This window comes from Aptenodytes patagonicus, chromosome 3 (genome assembly GCF_965638725.1).
Source record: "Aptenodytes patagonicus chromosome 3, bAptPat1.pri.cur, whole genome shotgun sequence".
In the NCBI taxonomy this organism is placed as follows: domain Eukaryota; kingdom Metazoa; phylum Chordata; class Aves; order Sphenisciformes; family Spheniscidae; genus Aptenodytes; species Aptenodytes patagonicus.
In genome coordinates this window covers 83,108,876-83,134,835 of record NC_134951.1, presented here as the reverse complement: position 1 = coordinate 83,134,835, position 25,960 = coordinate 83,108,876, and the positions used below count along the sequence as shown (strand labels likewise).

The 25,960-nt window shown below is 39.8% G+C and overlaps 1 protein-coding gene across 4 annotated transcripts in view; it reads right to left on the bottom strand.

The window, feature by feature from the left end:
- Positions 1 to 1,021: 1,021 nt before the first annotated feature.
- The window catches only part of SMOC2 (SPARC related modular calcium binding 2), a 150,610-nt gene continuing 125,671 nt past the window's right edge, over positions 1,022 to 25,960 (bottom strand). Inside the window, exons 10-13 of one of the 4 annotated variants that reach the window (XM_076334030.1) lie at positions 9,221 to 9,323; positions 8,024 to 8,298; positions 5,460 to 5,503; positions 1,022 to 2,661 (exon numbers count right to left, since the gene is read on the bottom strand). In XM_076334030.1, coding sequence (XP_076190145.1) covers positions 2,638 to 2,661; positions 5,460 to 5,503; positions 8,024 to 8,298; positions 9,221 to 9,323 — 446 coding nt within the window. In that variant the 3' untranslated portion in view covers positions 1,022 to 2,637. The remainder of the gene's footprint in view (positions 2,662 to 5,459; positions 5,504 to 8,023; positions 8,299 to 9,220; positions 9,324 to 25,960) is intronic. The other 3 variants (XM_076334031.1, XM_076334032.1, XM_076334033.1) reach the window with 3 other exon arrangements.

Sequence of the window (25,960 nt, the reverse complement as noted above, 5' to 3'; positions counted from 1 at the left end):
ATATGTCAGGGTTTAACTCCAGCCGGCAACTAAGCACCACACAGCCGCTTGCTCACTCCCCCCATAATGGGATGGGGGAGAGAATCGGAAGGGTAAAAGTGAGAAAACTCATGGGTTGAGATAAAGACAGTTTAATAGGAAAAGCAAAAGCTGCGCACGCAAGCAAAGCAAAACAAGGAATTCATTCACTACTTCCCATCGGCAGGCAGGTGTTCAGCCATCTCCAGGAAAGCAGGGCTCCATCACGCATAACGGTTACTTGGGAAGACAAACGCCATCACTCCAAACATCCCCCCCTTCCTTCTTCTTCCCCCAGCTTTACATGCTGAGCATGATGTCATATGGTATGGGATATCTCTTTGGTCATTTGGGGTCAGCTGTCCCAGCTGTGTCCCCTCCCAGCTTCTTGTGCACCCCCAGCCTACTCGCTGGAGGGGTGGTGTGAGAAGCAGAAAAGGCCTTGGCTCTGTGTAAGCACTGCTCAGCAGTAACGAAAACATCAGTGTGTTGTCAACACTGTTTCCAGCACAAATCCAAAACACAGCCCCATACCAGCTACTATGAAGAAATTAACTCTATCCCAGCTAAAACCAGCACACCATACGTGCTCACTTAACCAGGTGCTGAGTATTCACAGGGTTTGCCTCTCTCTCCTCATTGTTTCCAGTCAGGTTGAAAGTTGCCCAGTAGCTCACACTCACACCAAGGGGAAAAAGCGTGATGTCTAGCTATGCCACATTGCACTTTGCTGAGTAGAGGCAAGAGACCAAGCTGAAGCTATACAGAGACAGTAGCAACAAAGGACCTGGCCTCAAAATCACTGTTTTGAGAAAGCAATGGTATGAATAAGGCATGAACGACCTTAGGAGAGAATTCAACAAAGGGGCAAGGGAAGAAAAGAAGATGGACACAATGTGAGGTCATGAGGTTTCTTATAAACTCAACGCAGTGCTGAAGTCACCACTGTGTGTACCTGCTTCCAAACATGGCTATCTGTGTTTCAGAAGAAAAACCACCATCATAGTTTGATAACATACTGATTTTTAATCTATAAAGAAGATTAAATTCAAAGTTTAACAGTATAAAAGAATAACAAATACTTTTTAAAACAAAAATACAAGATAACACACAGTTGCATCTTGGTTCCTCCTGCTGCCAAAGCTTAGAGTACACAATTTCTGGGGTACAATTCCACTGCATACAGTGTTTCCTATTACTTCAGCATATGTTGAAATTGAAATGAAACATTTTTATTTGCAAAAAAGCTTTTCCAGGTACAAGCTCAAGCCAGGGTGCTATTATGATTAGCTAGTCACATGTCAGATCCCACACGTTATTTAAACAAACCAGAATGAAATCACTGCTTGTTGCAACATTCCTGCCTTTTCATGTCAGCTCCTAGATGCCAGCAGTCCATCTACCACTGCATCGATCAACCCAGCTGCTTGTAACTCACAGTTGTTAAGAGCTGAACCTTTTTTACTTGGGTCCCCTGCTCTAAATTCACATCCGCAAGTTCTTATTCCCCTCAGGCACACATACGAAAAAGCACTGGGGGGGAGAAATGACAGAGAAGGTATGAAAACTTGTGAGAACTTCTTTCAGACAACAAGGAAAAAGCCTCAGGCAGGGGCGATGTGAGTAGCCCCTCCTGATGGCAACTGTTCGTAATTTCTTCAGCTTTACCTCTAGTGGACCCTGAGGCAAACCAAAGAGTTGATGGGGGCAGCCAGGTGTAGGGGAAGAAAAAGTTGAACAATCTGTTTAGCCTTCCCTGTCTCTTTATAGTTAGATTTACAATTCTGACCCATATAAACTCTGCTCCTGCTTTGCACTGACCACAGAAACATGCTTTTAAGTCCAGGCTGAACCAGACTGGAGTGACATTACCTTACTCCTTGTTGGTTTGTTGTATTAATAACCCAAGCGAAAACAAACAGGGGAAAAATCCTACCAAAACTTATAATGGAAGGCACCTCAAAAATGGATAAAAGGATACATTTTTCTACAAGTATCCCAACCGTAGAATAACTGTTTTGAATCCATTAGTGGTTGCATTCTCATTGCATGATCTTTGGAAAGCATAATAATAACAATAAAACCAAAATGAAATAAAATATTGCCACCGACGAAAAATCTGTTCAGTTAAAAACTGCAAAACCAAGTAAACAGCAATTTACACACTTCCCTCAGTCCTGCAAACCTGAAACATCCAACACTGCTTGGACAAAATTGAGAATACAGTAGACTTTTCAGCATAATTCTACTTAAATGACAGTATTGATTAAGAAAAACAAAGTATACTATTGAAACCAAAATACATAGAATCAGGTTTCTATGCTACTGTTTGCCAAAAAGCTATTTTTTAAAAAATGGTTTAAATGCAAACTTTTACATCTTCAACACGTTTTACATATTTCAGACAACAAAGGAATACACATACATTGTATGTGATAATTTTTCAAAACTAGCCATTACATTTTCACAGATTAAAAAAAAAGTCTGTTTAAATATTTCATTTCTACAAAGTGAATTTACATTTTTTAGTACAAAGTGCAAATACTACAGTTGTTTTTATTGCCTTTTGGTGAGGAAATCTCCCACGTGTCAGAGATCTGCCTTGGATCAGTAAGCTGTTCACCCTTGCTTCTTAGAAACTTGCTGAAAGAAAGAAAGTTGGAAAAAATTGCATTATTAATGATGTTTTCAAGTAATCAAGTATAAACATTTATCTCTATTTTTCAGCAGTGTCCACATGCCACTATCAAACAATTGTTCTGCACAAATATATATGGGGAATAAAAAAAATCCCTGCCCTATAGTCCTTCATGGCATCTATGAACAAGGGTATGAGCAACATCTTTACTATTTCTTATCTATGGTCTCTTTAAAGCTATACCTGTCAAACACACAGTTTTAGCAACTGCCTGGGCAAGTCCCTGGTGCAATATACCTTTCTATGTCATGTGATGTATAAGGAATGGGCTGCTGGCCAAAGTCTTATGAACAATCTATAGTTTCCTTGTAAACTCTTTGCTAGGCTGCAAAAGACCCTCTGGGTCTCACTGACAGCGTGTGTGCATGTATGTGTATATTTGTTGGACAGGGTGGAGCTGCGCAAGGGAAATATACCTGGCCGCTACCCCAGTTCTGTCAGATCCATCATGTATTTGACCTCTTTTAGAGCAACCGCAGCTGAGACTCAGTTAGCATATTAGTATATGTATCTATATCTGCTTTGTTTCAGTAAGCTTGTATGTGCGTGTACACGTACAGATGTGCCCATATGTAAAAATAAATGCAGGAATACATGCCTAAGCACACATAAACATATATATAACTGAACTGCCACAATAAACTAGTAGAAAATGAGCTCTTGAGTGCCCATCTCCTGAGTGGTGCAAATCTGATCACTCCTTCTTAGGTGGGTGGTTTCCTTTAAGCGGCTCCTACCCAGCCCAGTTGCTTTTCAATAGCTTCCTTTCAAGTGAAAACTGTTGTGATGAAAGCCACCTTCTGCATTTGCAGCCTTGTATTGTTCGAATATGAAACTGCCCACAGATGGTTTGCTGAGCCAGCCTTAATTCCAGGCTATCATTTGTCAGCAACAGCTTTTAAAATAATTGGTGCTGAGTCAGCAAAATTATTGGACAAAATTTAAAAACATAGACGCTCTAGGACACTTTTATTACAGATTCTGCAAGTCAGGATCAGATTACAAGAAAGGGGAGAGGGCTTGTCATGCTTCAAGTGTAATGCACGTGTGCCAGTAATTGCCATTATATGATTAAAATAACCCCTTTGAATGTTTTTGAGTTCCGACAGGATAATTGTTTTCAGGCTGCCTTATTTAAAGCATAAGTGATTTGTGGGGGGAACTTGAAAAGTTAAGACCACAAACATTTGTTTAAACAAACAGAAACTTATCACATCCCTCTAGCTGTGAGAATATTTTATATTCCATCAAAGGTATGTAGGAAGTCTCTGGTAGAACCCACAACCAATGTTGAGCTTGCCTTAGGAAGTGTGAACCCAGCATCAAACAAATCAGAGATAAAGTAAGTAACAAACTGACTAGCAACAATGAGAGGAAGATTTCTCTTGGCTTGTGGGGAGGTTCACCCTGGGTTCAGTTTTTAACAAATTAATCTAGCTTTCTGGTAGATGGGAAGACATTCACCACAACTATGGTTTTGGGATATTGTTAGCCAAATTCCTATTTTCCCAGCTGCAGGGTTACCTGAGCTGTTCTTATAATATGTTTGTAGGAATATTTTTAAAAACAATTCATCATTTACTGATGCTTTTGTGGAAGTTAATCATTTAATTCCTCTAGCTAATACGAAAGTGAGGCAAGAATGGTATGAAGATGATTCTTTTACTAGACCATTCAAATAACTGGCAGACTCACAAGTCCTTCTTCAGACCCATGCAAAAGTGCCGGGAAGTTGTGCCCATGTTGTCCAGAAAAGTGAATCTTTAGGATTAATAATTATAAAAATAGACACAGACAAATGAGAAGCCCTTTCTTAACCTTTTTCCTGAGCTTCCATTTGAATCCCTCCTTTTCAATTTGTACCTTTCTTTGATTTAAAAATTCTGCTTTTGTGCCTTTTGTAGCTCTGAATGCCTTGAGTAGCCAAAACGCCATGAATGACACACACCGGTGTTACTCAGAAAAACAAAATCAAGTCTTTGCAGAAAATTGATGCAAAACCAAATCATGGATTATGTTGTCAGGGCACCTGACATTTTATTTGCTACAATCATTCTGCAGACCTAACCAATTTTAGTTTTAACATACATTAGCAGACTGATGCAAATCCTAGTTCTCCAGCATCATTTTTCTCAGCCAGCAAAGCCATTTGAAAGTGACAGCTCTTTTCTCTACGCTAAGATTTTAAAAGGTGTTTTAAACCACCACACAATAATTCAGTGGGGTTTGTGAAATGCATAGGTTTTCATAGGACATGGGAAATGCATGGCTTTTTCAAAAAGAGTAATTTCAATCAAAGTTTGTGTCTATAGTATGACTCACAGGAAAATTAACGGAATTCAGTTAAAGCAAAAGGTAAATGAAGATAAAGCAGTGCCCATTTAAAAGTGTATGGGAATGCCAACATTCAGGAATGCAGAAGACTCATACGAGGGCTCAGTTACACTCATCTAATTATCACTAACCTAGATGCTAATTACACTTTACTAGGAACATCCACATGCAGGCATAATCCACTTTACATTTTTGCACATTTACTCTGCACCTGTAGTTGACTAATTCAGCTTTCATTAGATAGAACTTAAATCAAAATCTGTTAATCAGGATGCTGCTCTACATTTTCCCGGCAAGTCTCCAGAATGGCTGATGAATGTAGTTTGAAGCTGCAATGATAGCTGCTAAAACCCCAAGAAGTTCAGCTGGGCAAGACAGAAATGGAGATTTTGCTCTCCTCAGTACTCACCTGCCTGCTGGATGAAGTGCTCTCAGTGTTGGTTTTAGGGGCTGCTAAAGGACGGAAAAGAAAACATTATGAATATAGTTTGCAAGTTATATATACCATCCTGAAGAACTGAAGCCCTCATTCTGGTATTTTTTAGAGCAAGGTAACTGCACAGCTTTCAATAAATGAGATACAATATTTCAGATCTTTCATTGAAATGTCCACTTTTTTCTTTCCTCAATACAGGTGTTGCTTCTATCATGTTGTATGAAAGTTGGATGACAACATTTCTTGCCAGTTAATACGTGACATTTGCTTAGGATAGATTGCATCTAGTCAGCGTTGAGCATTTCAAACTTATTAAATCTTTAGTAGCAAATACAGCCTGTTATCCTCGGTGGGAAAGAAGCACGGACAAGCATACTGTCTGGAAAGCATTCACTTTGCTTAAACACATTGCGCAGGAACAGCTCTACCAGCCAAAGACATTGTTCACATTTAATCTATAAAACAACAAGTTTATCGCTGGTTTTTTAAGTTTCTTAGTGGAAAAGTCCAAGACAGTGCTCTAAATGAGGGAAAAAAAAAAGCTACATGGGTCTGCTGGCCCATTCAACTTCACGAGCAAACTTGGGAGGCTAGGGAGGAACTCACCCTCTCGGTTTTCCATGTCAGTTTGTTAGTCAATCAAGCTGCACTGGGGCAAAGGGGAATGAAACTGGACCTTGAAAAATACTGCAGAAACTACCATTCCCTTGAGAAAGTATATTTTGCAGCTTTCTGGCTCTTACATTGCTTCAAATGATTCTCACAAGACACCTGGGACTCACACAGAATGATACAGAGCAGCCTCCTTATCTCAGCTTTCACACCTCAGGTGACAGGGTCTCACCCATTCCTAGAAATATAATTCTAGCTTTACTAGCGTGGCGACTGATTTTTTTTGTGCAAGTGAAAGGATTATCAGAAAGGAAATTTTAATTATCAAGCAGGAGAAACAAAACAGAATGCTGATATTCCAAAAAAAGCAATTTTTATTGTCTTGTCTTTAAAAATATATATTTCTAGGAAAGCAACCAAATGATTTGGTTTAGAATTTTTTTCCAACTGGATGCCATTTGTTTTTCAATGCAAAAGTTCTGAGGTATTTTTTGCTTCCAAAAATTAATGTTCTCATTATTGACTACATTTATTTTTTAGAAGCTCTATTAAAAATCTCCAGTTATGGTGAACATAATTTTTTCTTTAGCTAAATCTGTGTGTGATCTTCATACAATTTCATGCCTCTTACAACTTTCTTTTCTGAAACAGGCAGCTTACATGAAGCAGGAGAATCCTAATCTTTGGTTTTTTCACTGAAATGGGCACAGGAAAAACTGGGGTTTGGTTTGAGTCTTGCTATAGCTTCCCTTTATGTCCTGGAGCATTGGACCCAAATTTCATCTACAATAAGACCAAGGAGTGCCAGCTGCAGCAGGACAGAAGTGTCTGGATGTTAACATATGGAGTGACTATAATGGTCTCCACTTTAAGACACTAGTCTGCCAAACAGTGAAAATGAAAAAGGTGTTATATTTCAGTTTCCACATTCATAGCACAAAGATAACAACAGTCATCCTCCTTCATATACAGTTTCTTCACCTCTCTCACCTAAGTGAAAATTGCAAGGTATTATTATTAGGTCCACAAAAACCAGAAAAAAAATCCTGCATTTGATATATTTGTTTCAAGAGATCTGTTTCTGTGAGACATAGACAAATTACTTTATTAGTACAATGTAGAGCTATTCCTTCTTTCTGCAGTATTCACTTTCTAGGCTTGAATACAACCAATTTTGTGGAAACCATTTTATTTCTGACTGCATTTCCCACTTGATTTGCTTTTCATTTCCTATGACACCTTTGTTTTACTGCCTTGGCTTCATTTTAAGGTCCCAGGCAAACAAAATAATTTGCCTGTATTTCATGTTCTACGACTTCTTACAGTATGGGGAACTACTGGTGTTGTTTACAATTTTTTAAAAAAATTCTTCTTCAGTTTTGGGAATTGTGTGATTGAACTCTGCAGGGACCATTACACACTGTAGTTAGTTGTTCCCCTTTCTACCAGTTTGGCAGCAAGGTAAGGTGGCTGTGTACCAGCAGTTGTTCCACCTGTTTGGCACATGACCACGTTCCTCACTGTATCTCTAAACCACATTTGAGAAATGAGGAGTCATTAGAAAGCTCAACAATGCACTTCCTTCCCAGCAGGAATTCAGAAAGCACCGGTGTGATACACTCATTCAGGACATAGTACTGTAATAACATTAAACTGACTTTTTGATGACTGTTAATGTTATCGTACCCTCTTAGGTTTCCTACTGTAATACATTTAATGGTCAGAATCAAGGGGAAGTTTCTGATTCTGTTGGAGCAAAGTGATGATTTGCCTACACAGAAGCAGCTTTCCTGCCATCTGCCCTAAGCAACAGCTGCATTAGCTACAGACAGGTGTATTCTTTTTTTTTGTATACTTCTGGCATATACAAATATCAGACCGTCAGCTTTGAAGAATCTAGTGAACAAGGTAGAAAAGGTTCTTACTATGGCGTTTCTTTGTTTCTGCTTTACCTTCTTCTTTTGTTACTCCCAAGCAGCCCATTAATTCTTGAACGGATAAGGACTTATCGTTGTTCACATCACAGTATTCCACAAACTTCTTCACACATTTTTTTGGTTTTGATTTCTTTCTGAGGAATCTCTTGAATGGCTTGATTTCTTTCTTGCCAATGTCACCACTGGAATTTTTATCTAGCTGTTTGAAATACCAATGGACCACTCTCTCTTCCAGAGTATGATTTGGATCAGGCTCTGAAACCCTGAAACAGAAAACAAGAGTTTAATCTTAATTCTGATACATAAACCTCAGTTTATACCTTTATTTCAGAATAGTTAAATCACTGTCAGATGCTTTGTTACATAAACCTCTCTGCTTTTGGCCACTAGCTTCTTGTAGTGAATCCCTCTTTTTTCACTTTGGCCAACTGTATCCTAAAGTTTACACTGAGGGCTGGAATCTGCTCCTAGTTAACTCTCTGAAACTGTGTTGGGGTCAGCACCATAGTCAGAAAACAGTGCTTTCCTCTTTCATTTCCTGAAACAGAGAAAAGTGAAGAGAGAAATAAAAGAGAAAAAGACAGTTTCATAGATGGCAGACACATTAAAATGCGTAATATAGCCAGCTGAAGTAGGTCAACAGTCAGCATCGCCGAATACCTAGGCTCCAATTGCAACCCATGACAGATGTTCTTAGAGAGAAAACAGCTAAACGTATTGAACTACAGTGTAAGTTATAACAATAAATGCCACCTCCTCTTCAGATGGTAAGCACCTGACTTGCAGACACCCAAAGTTTGACAGCACTTATGCATTTTTAATTCTGCCTGTGACTGTTGATAGCACTGGTTTGCTTTACAAGCAACTAGGCAAAATATGAATCAGGAAGGTACCACACATTCATCAAGTAAAGCCTGAGAGGAGAACAAAGACCGAGACACAATTGGACCAGCAGCTACAAATAAACTCTGAGCTGTGCTGCTGCTGCTGCAAATTCAGCTGTCAAGTGCACCTCTGTTCAGTGGACATGGTCCACAGTGGTAACTCTGAAGTAAACTCTCCTAGATAGGTTCTTGGAAATTTACCCTTTGTGAAGGTAGAAGAATTAGTTCTCAAAGCCCTCAACAATTCATTCACCACTGCCAGAATCCTTTTAAAGACACACAAAAAGGATCTGAAACCCACCGGCTAGAAGACAACGATGGATCAGAGACCGCATGCACCATATCCGTGGACAATGCATCCAAAACACTAGTCAGGAACTCATTCTTCTTGGCCCCAGGACAACCTAGAAAACCAGATTTTTTTCTCTTCTTGTTTCCTCTTTTTACAACATTTAAATTCCAACAATAGTTCAAACTTAGAGATAGATGTGACTCTCTGCACACCAATTCCCATAAATTGCAGACAAGTTCATAACATAATTCAAAGACAAGCATCTAAATTCAGGTACATATCTGTAACATAGAGCAGGAATAGAAAAACATCCTTTTGAACTCAAGCAAGTGGGAATCTGGTTTGCATACCATACCTTGGGTCCCTTTCTTTCAATTTTGGCCATTGTTTTTCCTTCAAGAAATTTTTTCCATGGGCGTCACATTTTGAAAAGAACAGCTTTGAAACAACAGAAGTTTGTACACGACACAGACCGTTTGAAACACAGACTAGAAGCCCACAGCACAACACTTCTTTCAGATTTCCACTTTTGCTCCTCTGAACTACCATTGGCTTTCTCAACACACATTGTCTCAGTGCATTGGTTTTCCTCTCTGTAAAATAACAGTCAGCTCCTTTCCTCTTTCACTTTTCTCTTGGACAGAGTTTAACTCCCACTATACGGCACCTAGCCCAATCGGATGCTGTTAGTTGGTACATTGGTTCATACTGTGGGATCCTATGATGATGCTAGACCATCCTCATAATTACATTTCCTGTGCCACAAAGTTCTTCTCTGAAAGAAACTGACAGAACATTTCAGACACATAATACGTCAGATAAATATATACTGAAAGATCCACTCTTAGAGCAGTGCAGCTGGAGCAGATAAATTCATCTGACAAGTGCATGGATGTTGACACATGGAGGTTTGCTTATACAGTACACCTGCTTCCTCTCCTCTTCCCTAGAGCCCTGAGCCAAACACCAGGTCTTCCCCTAGCCCTGTAATAGCTGAGTTAAACTCTAGGATAATCCACAAGCAGTGACATAGAGATGACAAGCTTGAAGCTGGAGCCCGTGGCAGGACTTTCACAGGCAATTCTCTGTGTTGGAGGCCCGCTTACCCATGGTTCTGTTCTGAAGTGAAAAAGGGAAATGCTTTGAAGTGTTGTGGAAAAGGAAGATTAGTCAATCAGTAGGGATTCGTTATTTCATTACACTTCTCAGCGACCTCTGGAGCAGGCAGTAGGATTATCTGAGCCTGAAAAGCCTCATCTTGCCCAGCAAATTATTTTTTAATACATCTTATGTTGATCCAAGGAAATGAACCTGTGTTATATTAGCCCTTAGCTGTGTTGCAGTAAGAATAGCTCAGCTATTATGTACAGCAGCAGTACCCACTACATATTATTGTCTAACACATTCATGCAGTTATGAGTTCCCTGTCTCTTATGTGTTTGCCTTCGGCACCAGGGACATTTTATTCCAGTAACTGTAAAAGGCGTATAACAGGAATTCATTGAAGCAAGTTTCACTGCACTAAAAGTACACATCTGAAACCAGATGTCACTCTCCTAGATATGTTCCTTTTCCCTTAGCCTTTAACCATTTTTTTTCCCTGTTACAACTGGGAAAAAAGAAAAAGAAAAAAAAAAACCCAACCCAACAGCTATGACTACAATCCTAAGTTTGAGTTCAGTGAGACAAGCACTTGAGCTTTCTCTGTAAGGCACAGAAATTAGAAGGGTGGCAAGAGATTAATAGGGAGGGACAGAAGACTATACCAACAGTTTCCTGGCAGCATTCAGTGCATAATTCAAAAGTATATTCTCTAGAGCAAAGAGCTTGCTGGTAAGTAAGGCTCAGACGCTGCGACCGTGTAAGTGAATTGTGCATTGTGATTTAAATGAAGCCACGTAACTTTGCAAGTCACAAAAGCACTTTTTCCCAGAGATGAGCAGGCAGAGCCCAAGCAGTTCCCATGCAGAAGGCACACCCAGCTGCGTTAGCATGGCAACCTGCCTGAATCAAGCAACTAAGTCTCTGAGCAACCTACTGAGCTCAGCACTACATCTTGCTAGCAAGGATACTTGGCCTGTGCACCAGAGCTGGTTCTCTTCAAAGGACAGGCAAAAAGAGGTCTGTCCAAGGGTCTCCATGTAGACCTATTTCAAATGATAAAAGCTTTATCCATTTCGTGCTGGGGTTGTGTTACTGTCATCACGCAGAAGCCTGAATGCTGCTCCAAACATGAGTTGTGAATTGATACGGGGCACGTGGAAAATGCAGACGATAATACCTCACCGTATAACAATGCAGCACAATATGGAGACAAGATAATTTGAGTTTTTTTCTTTCTCTGTCCTTTTTTGGATAGATAATAATGTTAACAGCCAATTTGATTTAGGAGTTCCACCTGAATTTTTCATGTTAGTTATGAGTGTATTCCTGAAACATCTGGAAGAAACAAAAATGTATGCTTTAGGTAGTTTCCACTGCCATCCAGGGAGCTGCTGAGTGTACATATGCTACAGATGTAGAGATCAAAATCATGACTTAGCTTGCTATTTATGAGATACAGCTAGGTGGGGGAAAGTATCAACTTCTAAATTCACAAGAAATCACGGGGAAAAAATTCCATAGTTTAAAGCCTGTCTCTGACAATTTTTCCTAAGATTAAGAAAGGTTTCTAAATGTGCATTGCATAAAGTTGCAATAGTAGCTGACAGCAATAGAAATCGTCTCATAGAAGAGAAATTTTGCTGTTAAAACAAACACAATTGGTTGCTGTGAAACATTCTAAACTATAACTCTACTACTTAACGTAAAATGACACCCTACAAAATCCTCACCAGTTAAATACAGAGAAAATATTCAGTTTCTCCCAATTATAATTTTTGCTGATGTGTGGGCAATCACACAGCAATTTACCTCACAGTGAAATCTCTGTTCTTTGCAGGTGTTATTAACTCAGAATAATTCTCTGGAGGCTTCACGCTGAGCTTTAATTTTCAACAAACTTGCAGATGAAATGGCAAGACTGGGGGAGCTTTAGCTTGATTGTAATGAATAATGCACTCTTAGTGGACTAAATACAGAAAGGGAAAGACTAGTCTCTTATGGGAGCCTTATGCTTCTCACTATGGCTTATGTGCTTCAGTTTCTTCTTGTGCAGCTCCTTGTCCTGTGTGGATTTGACAGCTTACATAAATAATAATTTGTTATTAAAGGGTTGAAGTTGAAACCACATGGAGTTAACCTACAGGTTCAGAGATGTAACATAGAGTTGAGTGTTTGCTTTAAGGATAGTTTTACCCAGATTAAACCTTAGACCAACAAATACATACCACAAACGACGGGAATATACAAACATCTCATTTCAGCTATAATATAAAGGTAATCAAAGAATCGTCATTATACATTGTATATCTCATAGGTACACATGTCTCTCTCTATCTACCTTTAGTAGTGAGGATGGATTTTTGGAGTTAAATCTGTGGGGCAGTTGTCTATACACCTTCTAAAATATGCACCCAAGTGCCTTGGAGCTCCCTGCTTGGTTGATAATAATCTATTACTGTCAATCTTGGAAGATTATCTTTTACAGCACATCTGAAGTCATGGCTAGAAAGGTATTTTGTTCATTTCTGTAAAAATGTGAATACAATAGGTAAGATTAATCACTTTAAAAGGGAGTTTACATTAATCTTCCTGCAAGAGAGGAGACTGTCTTGAGTCAGTCACTCAAGTAATTAAAGGCATGACAACGTTCAATTAGCAAATCTAAAGCTTCTTTTTTATTCCCTATTTGTTACTATGAATATCAGGCTTAGCAGTGCACTCAAATACAATGAGCACTGAAATATCTCTGAAGATTATAAATAAGTTTTGATCTGCCAAAAATCAGAATGATCAGAACTATTCATGTTTCTTTTGCAGCTTTGGCTTCACTGAAATATATATACAAGAGAAAAGAATTTAACAAGGTTTGTTGATGCTACTGGTTACGCTGGGAGAGCAGACAATAAAAGGAAAATATTTTTTCTTGGACTCTTATTCTATACACATATATATGTACAGTTCATGAGTTTATTTCTGTTGATCCATATAAATCACAAGTTTGTGTTTGTCTAGATATGCTGAGGGCCCTTCTCATTTTTGGAGGACTTCCTGAGCCCCATTCCAGCAAAAAAGCCCTTCAAAAGATGAGCCTGGGAACTGAAATTTGTAACTCTGCTGGAGACTAAAAATCATGGCCTCAACAGAGTCAGTGGTTTTATGGCTCATTGCAGTTTTTCCTTCACTGCACCTCCTGGTAACCTCTCACAAACAATAATTATCTACCTCTCAGTCTCTATCTAAGAGGGGTTGAGGACATTATCATCTCTCCTTGTTAACATCCCTCAGGTATTACCCTTTTTTTCTTTTCTTTTCTTTTTTCTCTCAAATATTCTTACCAATTAAAAGAATTAAGTTAAACTCAGAGCCAAATTCTCTTTTATCTGTGCTTACCCACATTTCAGAAATAATAAAGTAGAATAGAACAGATGTTTGCTGGAGGTGAGCTACAGATCCATTGCTTTGTAGCCCCAGATCTCTTATGTCTTACAGGGAAGAAGTATTATTTCTGGAGAGGGCAGGAAGCAGATTCCAGTTCTCCACATATATTTATTTTTGTTACTATTATAAAATGATCTTTCTGTTTTAATTTCAGGGGGGGGGGAAACAAAAGAATTAACAAAGGATGCTCTTTCAAGGCCCTACCCTTCAATCCCAGGCATTCATATCATACCAAAGTGCATTGAGTGGGATTTGTTGAACTTGAGCCTGCTGAAACGAGGTGTCTCACCCATAACAGTTATTTAAGCTCAGTATAAAGGAACCCATTCAGAAGGCATTCATCCCAACTACCTTGGACTTTTTTCTTAGAATAGGATAGGAACTCCCTTAAAATGTATCTCTTCTTCCCCGTTAACTACTGAGGAAGTCCAGACAGCTAACTTACTTACACTCCCAGGTGGTGTAAAACTGCTTGTGAAGAATTCTATATGTATCTGTTTTGTAAGTTCATTTAGGCTCAAACTACTCTGTTATTCTTTGGGTAAATGTGGTGGAAAGAAGGGATAATGTTCATAGCAGAAACACATATGATCCTATAAACAGTTTTCACAGGCAACTGAGTGACAAAGTTAGGCTAGGGCATTTGTTGATAGGAAAAGCAGTTCATTACATTTATTTCATTTCTTGTAATATTATTGTTAAACAAGAAAAGGAGAATCAGAACACCACAGCATAACACAAGCAATGTGAAATGACTAGCTTTTGATTACCACTTTTTAGTTTGGTTTTTCCTCCATGAGAGTTTGAAAGGGTTTTGAGAAGCAAATTTCTTGCTGCTAACAGTTCAGAGATGTCACTGTGAGAACAGGCAGGGATGAACCAGATAGAACACTAATCCTCTCAGATGCCATCCAAAACACAAAGCAGAACTTAAGAAGGTCTGTGGACCTTATTTGCCTTTTTTAAACATTCTCTTGTGGACTCTTACTTTTCTAGTTTTGGCTAGGAACAGGAAAAAGGTCTGAAAACTCAGATGATAAAGAGGCCTTGCTCCTTTGCTGCCTAAGTGGACACAAGGCAGCTGATGTTTTTATTAGGTAGTCACTGCCTACATAATATCTGCCCCAGTTTTGGAGGCCAAAGACATTTCAGTATGTTGAGAAGAATCTGAAATTCTGAGCATTTAGGTTCAGCCTGTGCCAATGCAAACTCCTAACCTTCAGAGGCTTGTCACCCTACGTTTAACATGACCTGCAATGTGGGTCCAGCTCCAGTGTAAGAAACACAACGTATCTGTCTGAAATGTTGGCGCTGTGACACAAGTCTGTCAGCCCACTGATTAGGACACAGAGAGAAGAGTTTCAGGATTAGAAAGGGGCCCAAAAAAAGTTCAGAAGAGAAAAGCAACTGGATCCTATTTTCAGAAGGTTATACTTCTGCTTTACATACCATATTTCATGACTGCCTCTCTGAGATACACAGCTGGTACTGACTGCAGTAACACTTTCAGCAATAGCTTATTAAATTGAAATATTTTGGAATCCAGTTTTGTATAGTATGGCAGGCGTCTGAATCTCCACATTATCACTCTGAGAGTCTTAACAATTAGCAACCAATATTACTTAGGGAGTCAAAATGCAGTCCTTTTTAGTAGACATTTATTACTTCCAATTCACTTGTATTTTCATCACGCTGCTATGTTTCCTCTCAGGAGATGGGTATGAAATAACCATATTTAATTACCTCTATTTAAATATCCATTAAAAAGGAAAAGCTATTACAAAAAATGTATGTTGTTGCAATTATGGAAGTGACCTCAGAAATAAGGTGCATAATTCTGGTCTCCAGCTGGAAAAATTGAACTATGGGGACTTGCTTAGTAGGGATGTTTTTTACATTAGTTAATTAATCTAAGCAGCCTGCTCCTTGGAAACATGCATGAAAAACAGTCTTTTCTACAAACTGATGTTGATTTTAACCTTTCTGGATATCTCTTACTGAGATTTTTACCATTGGAGGCATCAGCTGAAAATCACAAAAACATCCACTCTCAACTAAAGCCACAAAAAAGCTCCCTATTCAGATACTAAGAACCAATGGTCATTAAAGCAAAAAGATGAAGGCAATTCAAAGCTGAGTTAGAAACTGTCAGCCCAGCAGCACACATTTATGTGAGAGCTGTTTTCAAAAAGTCCCTGCCCACAGAGTGGTACCAGGTTTTCAAAGAGAAGAAGAGAACCCTCATGCCAGTCTGTGGTTCTTTTACACTGTCATAACACGGGATGGATGGAGATGTAAGGCCAGCACTCCTCAGAGATGCCTTTCAGTCCCTCAAATGGTATTACATACATGGTGGATTTTTTCAAATGCACCCTTGAAACACTGCACTTTTTTATTTTAAATCCAAATGTAGATCGTACAGAGCAACTCTGACCTGTGCAACTCTGCACAAATGGGGAGTCCCACAGATGCAGTGACTTGGTGTCTCTCTATCCTGGAAATGAAAGCAATTACAAAGCTAAGTCACTGCTACAATGATCTTTATCAATGATCTGGATGAGGGGATTGAGTGCACCCTCAGTAAGTTTGCAGATGACACCAAGTTGGGCGGGAGTGTTGATCTGCTCGAGGGTAGGAAGGTTCTGCAGAAGGACCTGGACAGGCTGGATCGATGGGCCCAGGCCAACTGTATGAGGTTCAGCAAGGCCAAGTGCCGGGTCCTGCACTTGGGCCACAACAACCCCATGCAGCGCTACAGGCTTGGGGAAGAGTGGCTGGAAAGCTGCCCAGCAGAGAAGGACCTGGGGGTGCTGGTTGACAGCCGGCTGAACATGAGCCAGCAGTGTGCCCAGGCGGCCAAGAAGGCCAATGGCATCCTGGCCTGTATCAGAAATAGTGTGGCCAGTAGGAGTAGGGAAGTGATTGTGCCCCTGTACTCGGCACTGGTGAGGCTGCACCTCGAATACTGTGTTCAGTTTTGGGCCCCTCACTACAAGAAGGACGTCGAGGTGCTGGAGTGTGTCCAGAGAAGGGCAACGAGGCTGGTGAGGGGTCTGGAGAACAAGTCTTATGAGGAGCGGCTGAGGGAACTGGGGTTGTTTAGCCTGGAGAAAAGGAGGCTGAGGGGAGACCTCATCGTGCTCTACAACTACCTGAAAGGAGGTTGTAGTGAGGTGGGTGTCAGTCTCTTCTCCCAAGTAACAAGCAATAGGACAAGAGGAAATGGTTTCAAGTTGCGCCAGGGGAGGTTTAGATTGGCCATGAGGAAAAATTTCTTTACTGAAAAGGTTGTCAAGCATTGGACCAGGCTGCCCAGGGCAGTGGTTGAGTCACCATCCCTGGAAGTATTTAAAAGACGTGTAGATGAGGCACTTAGGGACATGGTTTAGTGGGCATGGTGGTGTTGGGTTGACGGTTGGACTCAATGATCTTAGAGGTCTTTTCCAACCTTAATGATTCTATGATTCTATGATTCTACAAGGGCACAAAGCAGATTGTTGGATAGTGTAGGACGATATAGAAAAGGAGATGGGGAAGGGAGGAGCAGAAAGAAGGCAGAAGATCTTGCTATATTGCAAGCAGTCAGGTGAAGTATCAGAATCTTTAGCCATGCTTTATTTTGCTTATACAGACACCTACAAGTACTGAATTTTAATTAGGAGACAAATTTTCATCAATGTTATCTGATTATTTTTTGTCCCTCCCTCCCATAACTGGCAAATGAAAGACTTAGAAATTGGATTTCCAACACAGAGGGAAGCTGGGAATAAGGGGAGGCAGGCATGGCTATTTCTTGGAACATTAACTATATACTGAATTTTAACTCAGAATGAGTTTTTACAGCAGTGATTAAAAGAGGTTTATAAAATGGAAATTCTGGAAGTAACTGAAGTGAAACAAGAATCAGCAAGAACCACTAAAGCATTACTTGAACACTATGGAATGAACCAGTCCTTGGAAACCTGGCATCACAAAAATCTATCACTCTCTTTATGTAGTATTTAATTTGGGATTGGCAGTTGTGTTACCTTCCTGGACACTTTCATTAAACATAACATTAAACATGACAGATTTCCTCTGCAAATACCATTTCAAATCTCACCGGCTCATCCTTTGCTAAATAAAAAAGCTGTAAAATGACTAATACAAAAGCATAAATACAGCCTTACAATTGCTCAGCATGAAACATTTACAAGGTATGATATTATGCAAGAATGAAACGCCCTTAGTTCCTGCTGAAAGAAGTGGGCATACTATGACAGGCTGAAGGCTCAGACCTTAGTAATTAGACACTATTCATTTAATTTAAAAATGAAGGTCCACTCCTAATTCACCATTACCCAGTGCACTTCTCCAGGGTTGACAGAGAGAGATGTCTGCAGCTACAGCAGGTTTCCAAACCAACTTTCTTTGCAAAGTGACCTCTATTTGGAATGGATCTTCCAAGCCAAATATAATACTGTGTACCTCATTAAACCACACTAAACTAATGTTCAAGTAATGATGAGCTTGACTTCATCCCACAAAAAGCAGGGCAATTCAGAGTTAATCATGCCACCCTCAATTTGCAATTTACGGTAAGCACTGAGGAAATGAACACATAGCGCTTGGTAGCAAAGATCCTGCAATGACAGAAGCACAATTAAAGATGGAGATGAATGTAATTATGGTTCTAAAGTGTCTGCCAGGAAGGATGCAATGCAGCTGACTTCATGTAAAATAGTTTACAGCATGTGGTTTGATTACCAAGTGCCTTGGGTTGTTTTACAGCATGGAGATCCAATGATAGCACTCCATTATGGATTATGAGCACGGTTTCCTCACTGGACCACTACATTGTATACTAGTTTCATTGTGTACAGTATGGGCTGTTTCCCTTGTGTGCTGCACGTCCTGAAGTTGGTCGGGAACCCAGCTAGGAATATCCTGCAGCCATGCCAAGGCCTGGATTTCCTTGTATTTGTTCAGAAGCCCAACCTGTCAACTTCAGCAGAGGTTGTGGGGTTTAATGCTAATCACGTTGCCCAGAGTCAGTCACTTGGTATTAACAGGTAATATCTGGTAGGGCTGAGGAGAGAGGCTGTTGAAAAGTGAAAACCATCTCAGGCTTACTGACCATGGGACTTGAGAGGAAACAGATATCATACCCCTCCAGCAGTCAGGCTTGGTCTGCAAAAAAACATGACCCCATTTTATACACAGGCTGACGTGACATGGACTGCTGCAAGACTGAGCATGTGTACACAATTATAGGAGTGTGTGTGTCCTATTTCTGGAGCAGGCCATGAAATCTCATTTGTTGATAACACAGCAACAGCAACACATGAAGGGGGTTCTCATGCATCTTGCTGTCTGCTGTTGCGTAAATGGAGAGAGATGGAAACAAGACATTACATTATATCTTTGTGCCCTGGGCATTGCAGGGGGTAGGGGAAAATACAATCTGAATGTACAACAGTAGCATCCCAAATGCTCATACACAGCAAAACTGAGTACCTCTTGTGCATGTATAATAACCTGATTTCCAGCCATGCGTTTTGCAACAGTCAGTGCTTGCCTGTTGGTGAATGGAACCGAAATAATGACTCTGATTATAATTCATACACCCCACATTTCCATTCTAACTCTCCTGTGAATAATTCTTTGGTATAAATATGTATACTGTAATGTTGATTTAGTAAACAGTGGTTATTTTCCATCTCAAGTGAATGAATGTAAAGCACTCTTATTCAGAATTAGACGTCCATGCTCCATACTTGGAGATACCCAACACTGCAAATTCCAACAGCCACAGACATTCAGTCCTCGAACTTTATATGACTAGAGTAAACTAAGCCCTCTGCAGATGGCTATAAAAGGGTTCACATGCTAGATTGTCAAAAATCAATAGGTGGTCTACTGCTGGTTAAAATCAGAAGGCAAAAGAGAAGGTAATGAGAAAAAAGATCCTTAAACCTTTAAAAATGCCTGGGATTAGATTAAGAAATTCAATATGTGGGTGTGGATTACAAGGACAAGACAAACAGTTAAAACCCATCCATTTCTGTCAACTGATATAAGCACATTCACAGAGGGTTTTGCACCAGGGTTCAACTATGTGTGCCATCACAAAGACCAAAGCTTAAGCCAGAACAATTTATTTGTGGGAAGCAGAAGGACATGAATATATGGTAAGGGTAGCGGAAGGAGGAGATAAGCATGGAAATTAGAGAGAACCAGACAGAAAGCCAAGGGAGAGAAGAGAGGCATGGAAACCAGTGGGGAAAAAAGCTGCTTGAAGTTTCAAACGAACTCACACGGACAGCCTGTGCTCTGACACAGACACCTCCGACAGCACCGACACTGAAAGAATATTAATCTTCTTCCCCCATTCTCCTCCAAACAAAACTGTAGTTCACTGAGATAACTCTGGCGTTCACATAACTAGGCTTCTGGTGGTTTTGTTTTCTCTGCTTCTGCCAAAGCCATGTGGATAACATGGCTGAATCTCTTCGCATCTTTAGCTGCATTTGCAGAGACAGAGGGTTTTTATATCTTCCTATTGCTTCTGGCGCACTCGGTATGCGACCACGAAGTAGCTCTCTCTCTAGGCCTGGCCAGGAAACAATTCCGTCAGTGGAAAGTGTCAGGATTGGGTAATTTAGATTTTACTCTGGTGCAGAATGAGCTTTTTTTTTCCTTTTTTGTTTTTTTAAGAACAAAACACCCATCCCATCTTGGCCAAAGAGCTTGGTGATGAGGGCACGCAGCTGAGATGGGGGAGACTGAGGTTCAACTCCCTGATCCAAACCAGACAGAGCAGGGAGTTGAAACCTGGCTTGCTGTTATCCCAGCGGAGTACCCTAATCTCTGACACTAGAGAGTCAGGTTCAATTCCCTGCTCTGTCTGGTTTGGATCAGGGAGTTGAACCTAGGTCCTTTCCTCTTCAGCTGAGTGCTCTAATCATCGAGCTATTGTGTGTCCACAGAAGGGTTCCTTTTGTTGTGAGCAAACTCTTCAGAACAAAGAGAGTGTCAGAAACCACTTCTATTGCTACATTAAAACATTTTCTTCAGAAAAATAACAATAGCGTCAGACTGGACAGCATGTTCTTTAACTTAGGGGTTAATCCTGCATGGTGTAGAGAAATGCAACAAACATCTTCCAAAAAGCCTGGCAAGTAGGTCAAGAGAGTGCTCTCACTAGATCAAATGAATTCATCAGCTTAAAGAAAAGCATGGACTTCAGTGCTTTGCTGGATGAAGGCCACTGCACTTTGCACACTGAAGAGTCGAATTCTCAGTAAAGAAGTTTCTTGCCTTGCATGTTTTGGACTCAAGGCTTTCTGCCTTACCAAACAACAGAGTTGTGGGAACTGATGCTTAAGCAGCACTTTATCATTCTGCCATACTATAAGCCACTGTTTAAATTTTTTTTCAGCAGTGCATATACACAAGAGAAGCCTGTTGTTTGATATAGGAACTCGTTAAGTCTGTTGGATTTTATTTTCTAACTTTAAATCCATTCTATTTAAAATTGAGTATTTAACTTGTCTATTTTTCAAGATAAATGTTTCACTTAGGAGACATAAAGAGAGTAGACAATACAACTTCCAGTGGGATAAAGATGAATTCAGAGCACAGTGGAAAAAATAGGGGAGCTGGAGGGAATCAAACATTCAGACATCATGGGAAAGAGCAAAAAAAAAGGAAAGATCTTTCATGGGGCAACAAAAAGCATAGGGTAGTTCAGTGGTTCTATGTCAATTTGATGGTTATATTTCCATTCACAACACAGAGTACAAGCTTCATTTCAGTCGCCTTTTTTCTTTTCATGAAAAAGGTTTCATTCAATTGTCTACATTTTAAATGGAAAGGGAACTCGGGGTTCTTACACAGTACCTTCAAAAACATCACCAAACTTTATGCTTAATGACATGACTTAGTAAAGCACCTAGGATTGTCTGTAATATTAAGTGTATCTTGGGTTGTTCTGATGCCTGTGATCTGCTGCAGCAGAATCAATATGATCTATAAATTTCATGGATGTATAAAGATAGAAACATCTATCAAGAGAAGGGGAGAAGATGGGAGTTCCAAATTCAAGCTTTACAATAATTTTTTAGTGACCTTTAGTTTTTCTGTCTTCTGTTTTTTCTTCATGAAAAGGATCGCTTTTCATCTCTCAAGTATTTGAGAGATTCCACTAACGCTGCTGATGTGTTTTGAAATGGTTACCAGGAAACACTGCAAAAGAATATAACTGCCTAGCTATCAAAGCACGTTTTAAGAATAAATTGCTCTTCTTTTATGACAGGCATTTATCTGTAGTCTCTACTGAAAATATAATGAGTATAGAATGTCCTCACTTTATCTGTCCTGTGTTACAGCGTTCTGCTTTATCTGTAAACAGAGATAAATCACAAAGAAGGCAACTGGGGGGTAGAGGCGTTGGGGAATGAATCTTTTGCTGTTGAAGAAAGGAGTTCAAATTTTGGTTTGGTTCAAGCAAATTAACCCAATTAATGCCTACTTGTCTCCAAATTACAAATGTTACTAAGGGAAAGTGCTAAAGCTAAACAACTGAGAGAGAAAACAAATCTCTGAGGCGAAACTTGACTTGAGCCTATGCACAGGGTACGAATCCTTACTTTAATAGAAAATACATTTGTAAATAAATACTTCAAAAAAATAAACGTATTCCTCAGTATTAGGACTGACAACGGGCCCATTTGAGAGTGCCATCTGAGATATAAGGCATACAAGGTACCCTTCTCTTTGTGCACAGTTGAACAATTTCTGAAATTCATTGTAGGAGGGAAAACTTCAGCATGAAGACATTCACTGTACCCCACAGTGAGCATACTTTCTGTATATCAGCCATATCTTCCTGAATTAAGACAATGGCATAACATTACAGTTAGTGTAAGATCCAGTGGGTCTAATGTGGGGGTTTTTTCACCCTCCCTCCAGAAGGCCAGGTTTGATTTGGATCAAGGGGTCCAGGTTTAATAGACTCATTCAGGTAATAGTTTTATGATAAGAAATGCATGCCTCTCCTCCCACATAAACCAGAGTTTTCTGACCTGCTTCCCAGGGCGACTTTCCTTGAGCAGATTGTAAAGAATCAGGGCAGTGTGTATCTGTTCACATTCCTCCTTCCCCCCCAGCCTTCCACACGAAGCGACTATCAGGTGAAGCCTGCCCGCAAGATACCCCACAGCCAGATATGAACGAGAGCTAGCAACAACAAAGCATTCACCCGAACACTTAGCTAGGTCTCCAAGCTTAAAGCTGAAGCAGCTGAGGAATTTGACAAAACAAGGTTTCACTGTAGAATAAACCATACAGTTTTTACTCTCCCAGAAGAGTCCTGCTTTCCCAAATAACCCTAGTTTCACCAAGCCACCTGTCTATGTCAGGGAAATTAATGAACTTCAAAAGTAAAAACAACTCACGATGAACAGTGAGCCCTGTTTTTCTAAACATCGGAAATGCCAGCACCACAGCAGCGTGCCTTCTCTTTTACCGAGCCATACAGGGAGCTGTAAAGCCTGATTCCTGGACCTTACATGTCCAGCCACTGCACTGCACATTAATCTCTTCCCTTGATTCAGTTGCCAAGTTTGCAATAAGGTTGTGTGATGCATCCCTTGAACCATGAGCTTGGCTCCAAGAGAACTGTGCACCCTATTAATACAGGGGTCAAAATAAGAAGAAATTAAGAAATCCTTAAGAAATCAATTTTTTATAGGAACTTCAAATGAGTGATTTTTTGTAATCCCTATTGGATTAAACTTTTCCTATTGACAAACACATCTAGTGAACAAAATGCTACATATAAATCCTGCACATCTCATAGAATTAATGAAATGGGCTTGTAAACATGTGAGACACAGATGTTGTGGCTCTGTTTGCCTTATTTTTTTTAATCAAGAAGCAAGAACAAGGGAAAAAGAAACACAGCAGACAAAGGATGAAATCAGCGTTGTGTCAAAGAAAGTGGACAGTCAAACCAGAGAACATGATTTTAAACAGCTCATAACAGATTGGCATTTTAGTGTTTGCAAAAAAATAAACTTAGCTCAGCCTGCAATAGGAAAGCATTGGAGTTTCATGAAAAAAATAGTAAAAATTAAAGTAATTCAGGAAACAAAATCTTTTTTTTAATGAGAGACCAGTTTCCTTCGATTCAGTAGGAACCAGACTAAGTTCAGTCAGAGAAACATACTTCCTTTCAAAATCTGACATCGGGATTGTATATCTAATATTAATTATTTTTATCCATGACTTTGGTTCAAATCGATACGGCAAAGTCAATGACATCTAGAGCATGAACTCTCTGTAGGTGCTGTTTATAGAGTTTAGATAATCCCAACCTCTACAGCCCAGCTGGTGTTCTAATTATGCTGAAGTATGCTTTGCACAAGCAGACAGGAAAACTTGGATTCCACTAAACGATTAAGGAGGAAGAGAGAATATTTACCAAAAGTTCTTAATTAACTAAGTGTCCTGGCTTACCAGGGGAAAAAAACTCATACTGTATACAGAAAGTAGTCCTTTGATATATATATACAGCATAAGATGCATCAATCATATTCTTTCAGAAGCAATCTTCCTGCTTTTCTAAGAGAAAAGATGTTGAGACACAGTTGTAAGGGCTGGAAAGTTAAATTTTCTCTCATGCTTAAGTAGACTCCAATTTGTTAATAGGTCTGCATGAGAAATCTGAAAGATAAGTATGCAGAGCAGATACAAAGGGGTGAAAAATGTGGCTATTTCTAGTGCTGTACATGTTAACCTACCACTCAGTAGCTTTAAGATGCATGGAAATCATTGATAAATGGAGAGTGTGGATATGCTCAAGGAGTCACATCGTATGTGCAGTGAACCCGACAACGCCTGAGGCTGTTGAGCTCACCAACACAGCATAGAGTAACTCTTCTCCCCCGGAGGAATGTGTCACACAATAACCTCTAGGCAAACAATGCAGGCACATACATGTGCCTACAGGAAAGGTGGGCTGGCCAGAGCAGTTCGTCCCACTTCTGGTAGGGGAATAGTTCAAAACCCCTGCTAGGTCTCACTGACAGGAAAAGATACAAAGGTCTCATTCATCACATCTCACCCCCAGCCCAGACTCATGCCTGAGCAAGCTGGCCTCTGCCACATGTGGAAGGAGTTGATTGTCCCAACTCACCTCCGCACAGGGGTGTACACAGCTGGTGTCACCCCAACCTCACCTCCCGCAGTCCCTCCAGAGTCTGGCGTCTGAGCTGCCTCGCTCCAGAGCAGGAGAGCAGAAGCAGAGGAACGAACCTCCGCTCACATGTTTGGAGAGCAGAAGACATGACATCTACGCTCCAGGTCCCAGCATCACTCTCCAGAAAAAGTTAGTATTTGTGAGAGATACCCAGATTGTAACACTGACACTTCTTGAAACCTTCTAACAACCCTTGCTACTGAACCTCACTTATTTCTTCCCGTCTGTGATATAAAAAGCAATAAAAAATACTAATGAAAATATCAGAGTTCTCTACTTTATACTGAGCTCTTTGTAGGGATCGGTAGGTATACTGTCCTGGTTATCATTTGTACCACTTTAAGCCCTAACAGAACTGGTTACAGTGAGATTATTTTCAACTCAAAGCAATGAATCAGAAGCAGAATTTGAACCATAGTTTTACAGATTAAATAAAATAAAAATCTTCTTTAGAGCTGCCAAGCATACCAATAAACTATTATTTACTAAGTCAATTACAAAGCTACTTTCAAGCAGTCATCTATATAATTATCTGGATGATATCAACCGATGTTAAAGGAAGTCTTGACATAATTATGTATTTACTTATTTTTCTTATTCTTAATAAAATGACACAACAAATTTTAAAATTCTGATAGCAAAACCACTGTTTTCTTAGACTTGAATAGTACAGTCAACTTGAGTGAGGCTAAGGAAAATTGTAATTTGTTTCTCTAAAGCATGTCACAACAGTTCATTACAAACAGCAGAAATAGGATACAGCTCACAGAATGGGTTCGGTTCAATTCAATACATGAGAAAACTCTTTATTGAGCTGGCTTCCGTATATTCATAAGTAGAACCTGCTTAAAACCCCTTCATAGGAGGGTGAGTTGAGAGGCATAAGAGGATCTCTGTGTGTACACATGTGCATGTTAGTATAAACACAGATTTAAATTTAGGGCTATGTAAGCTATCATACAAAA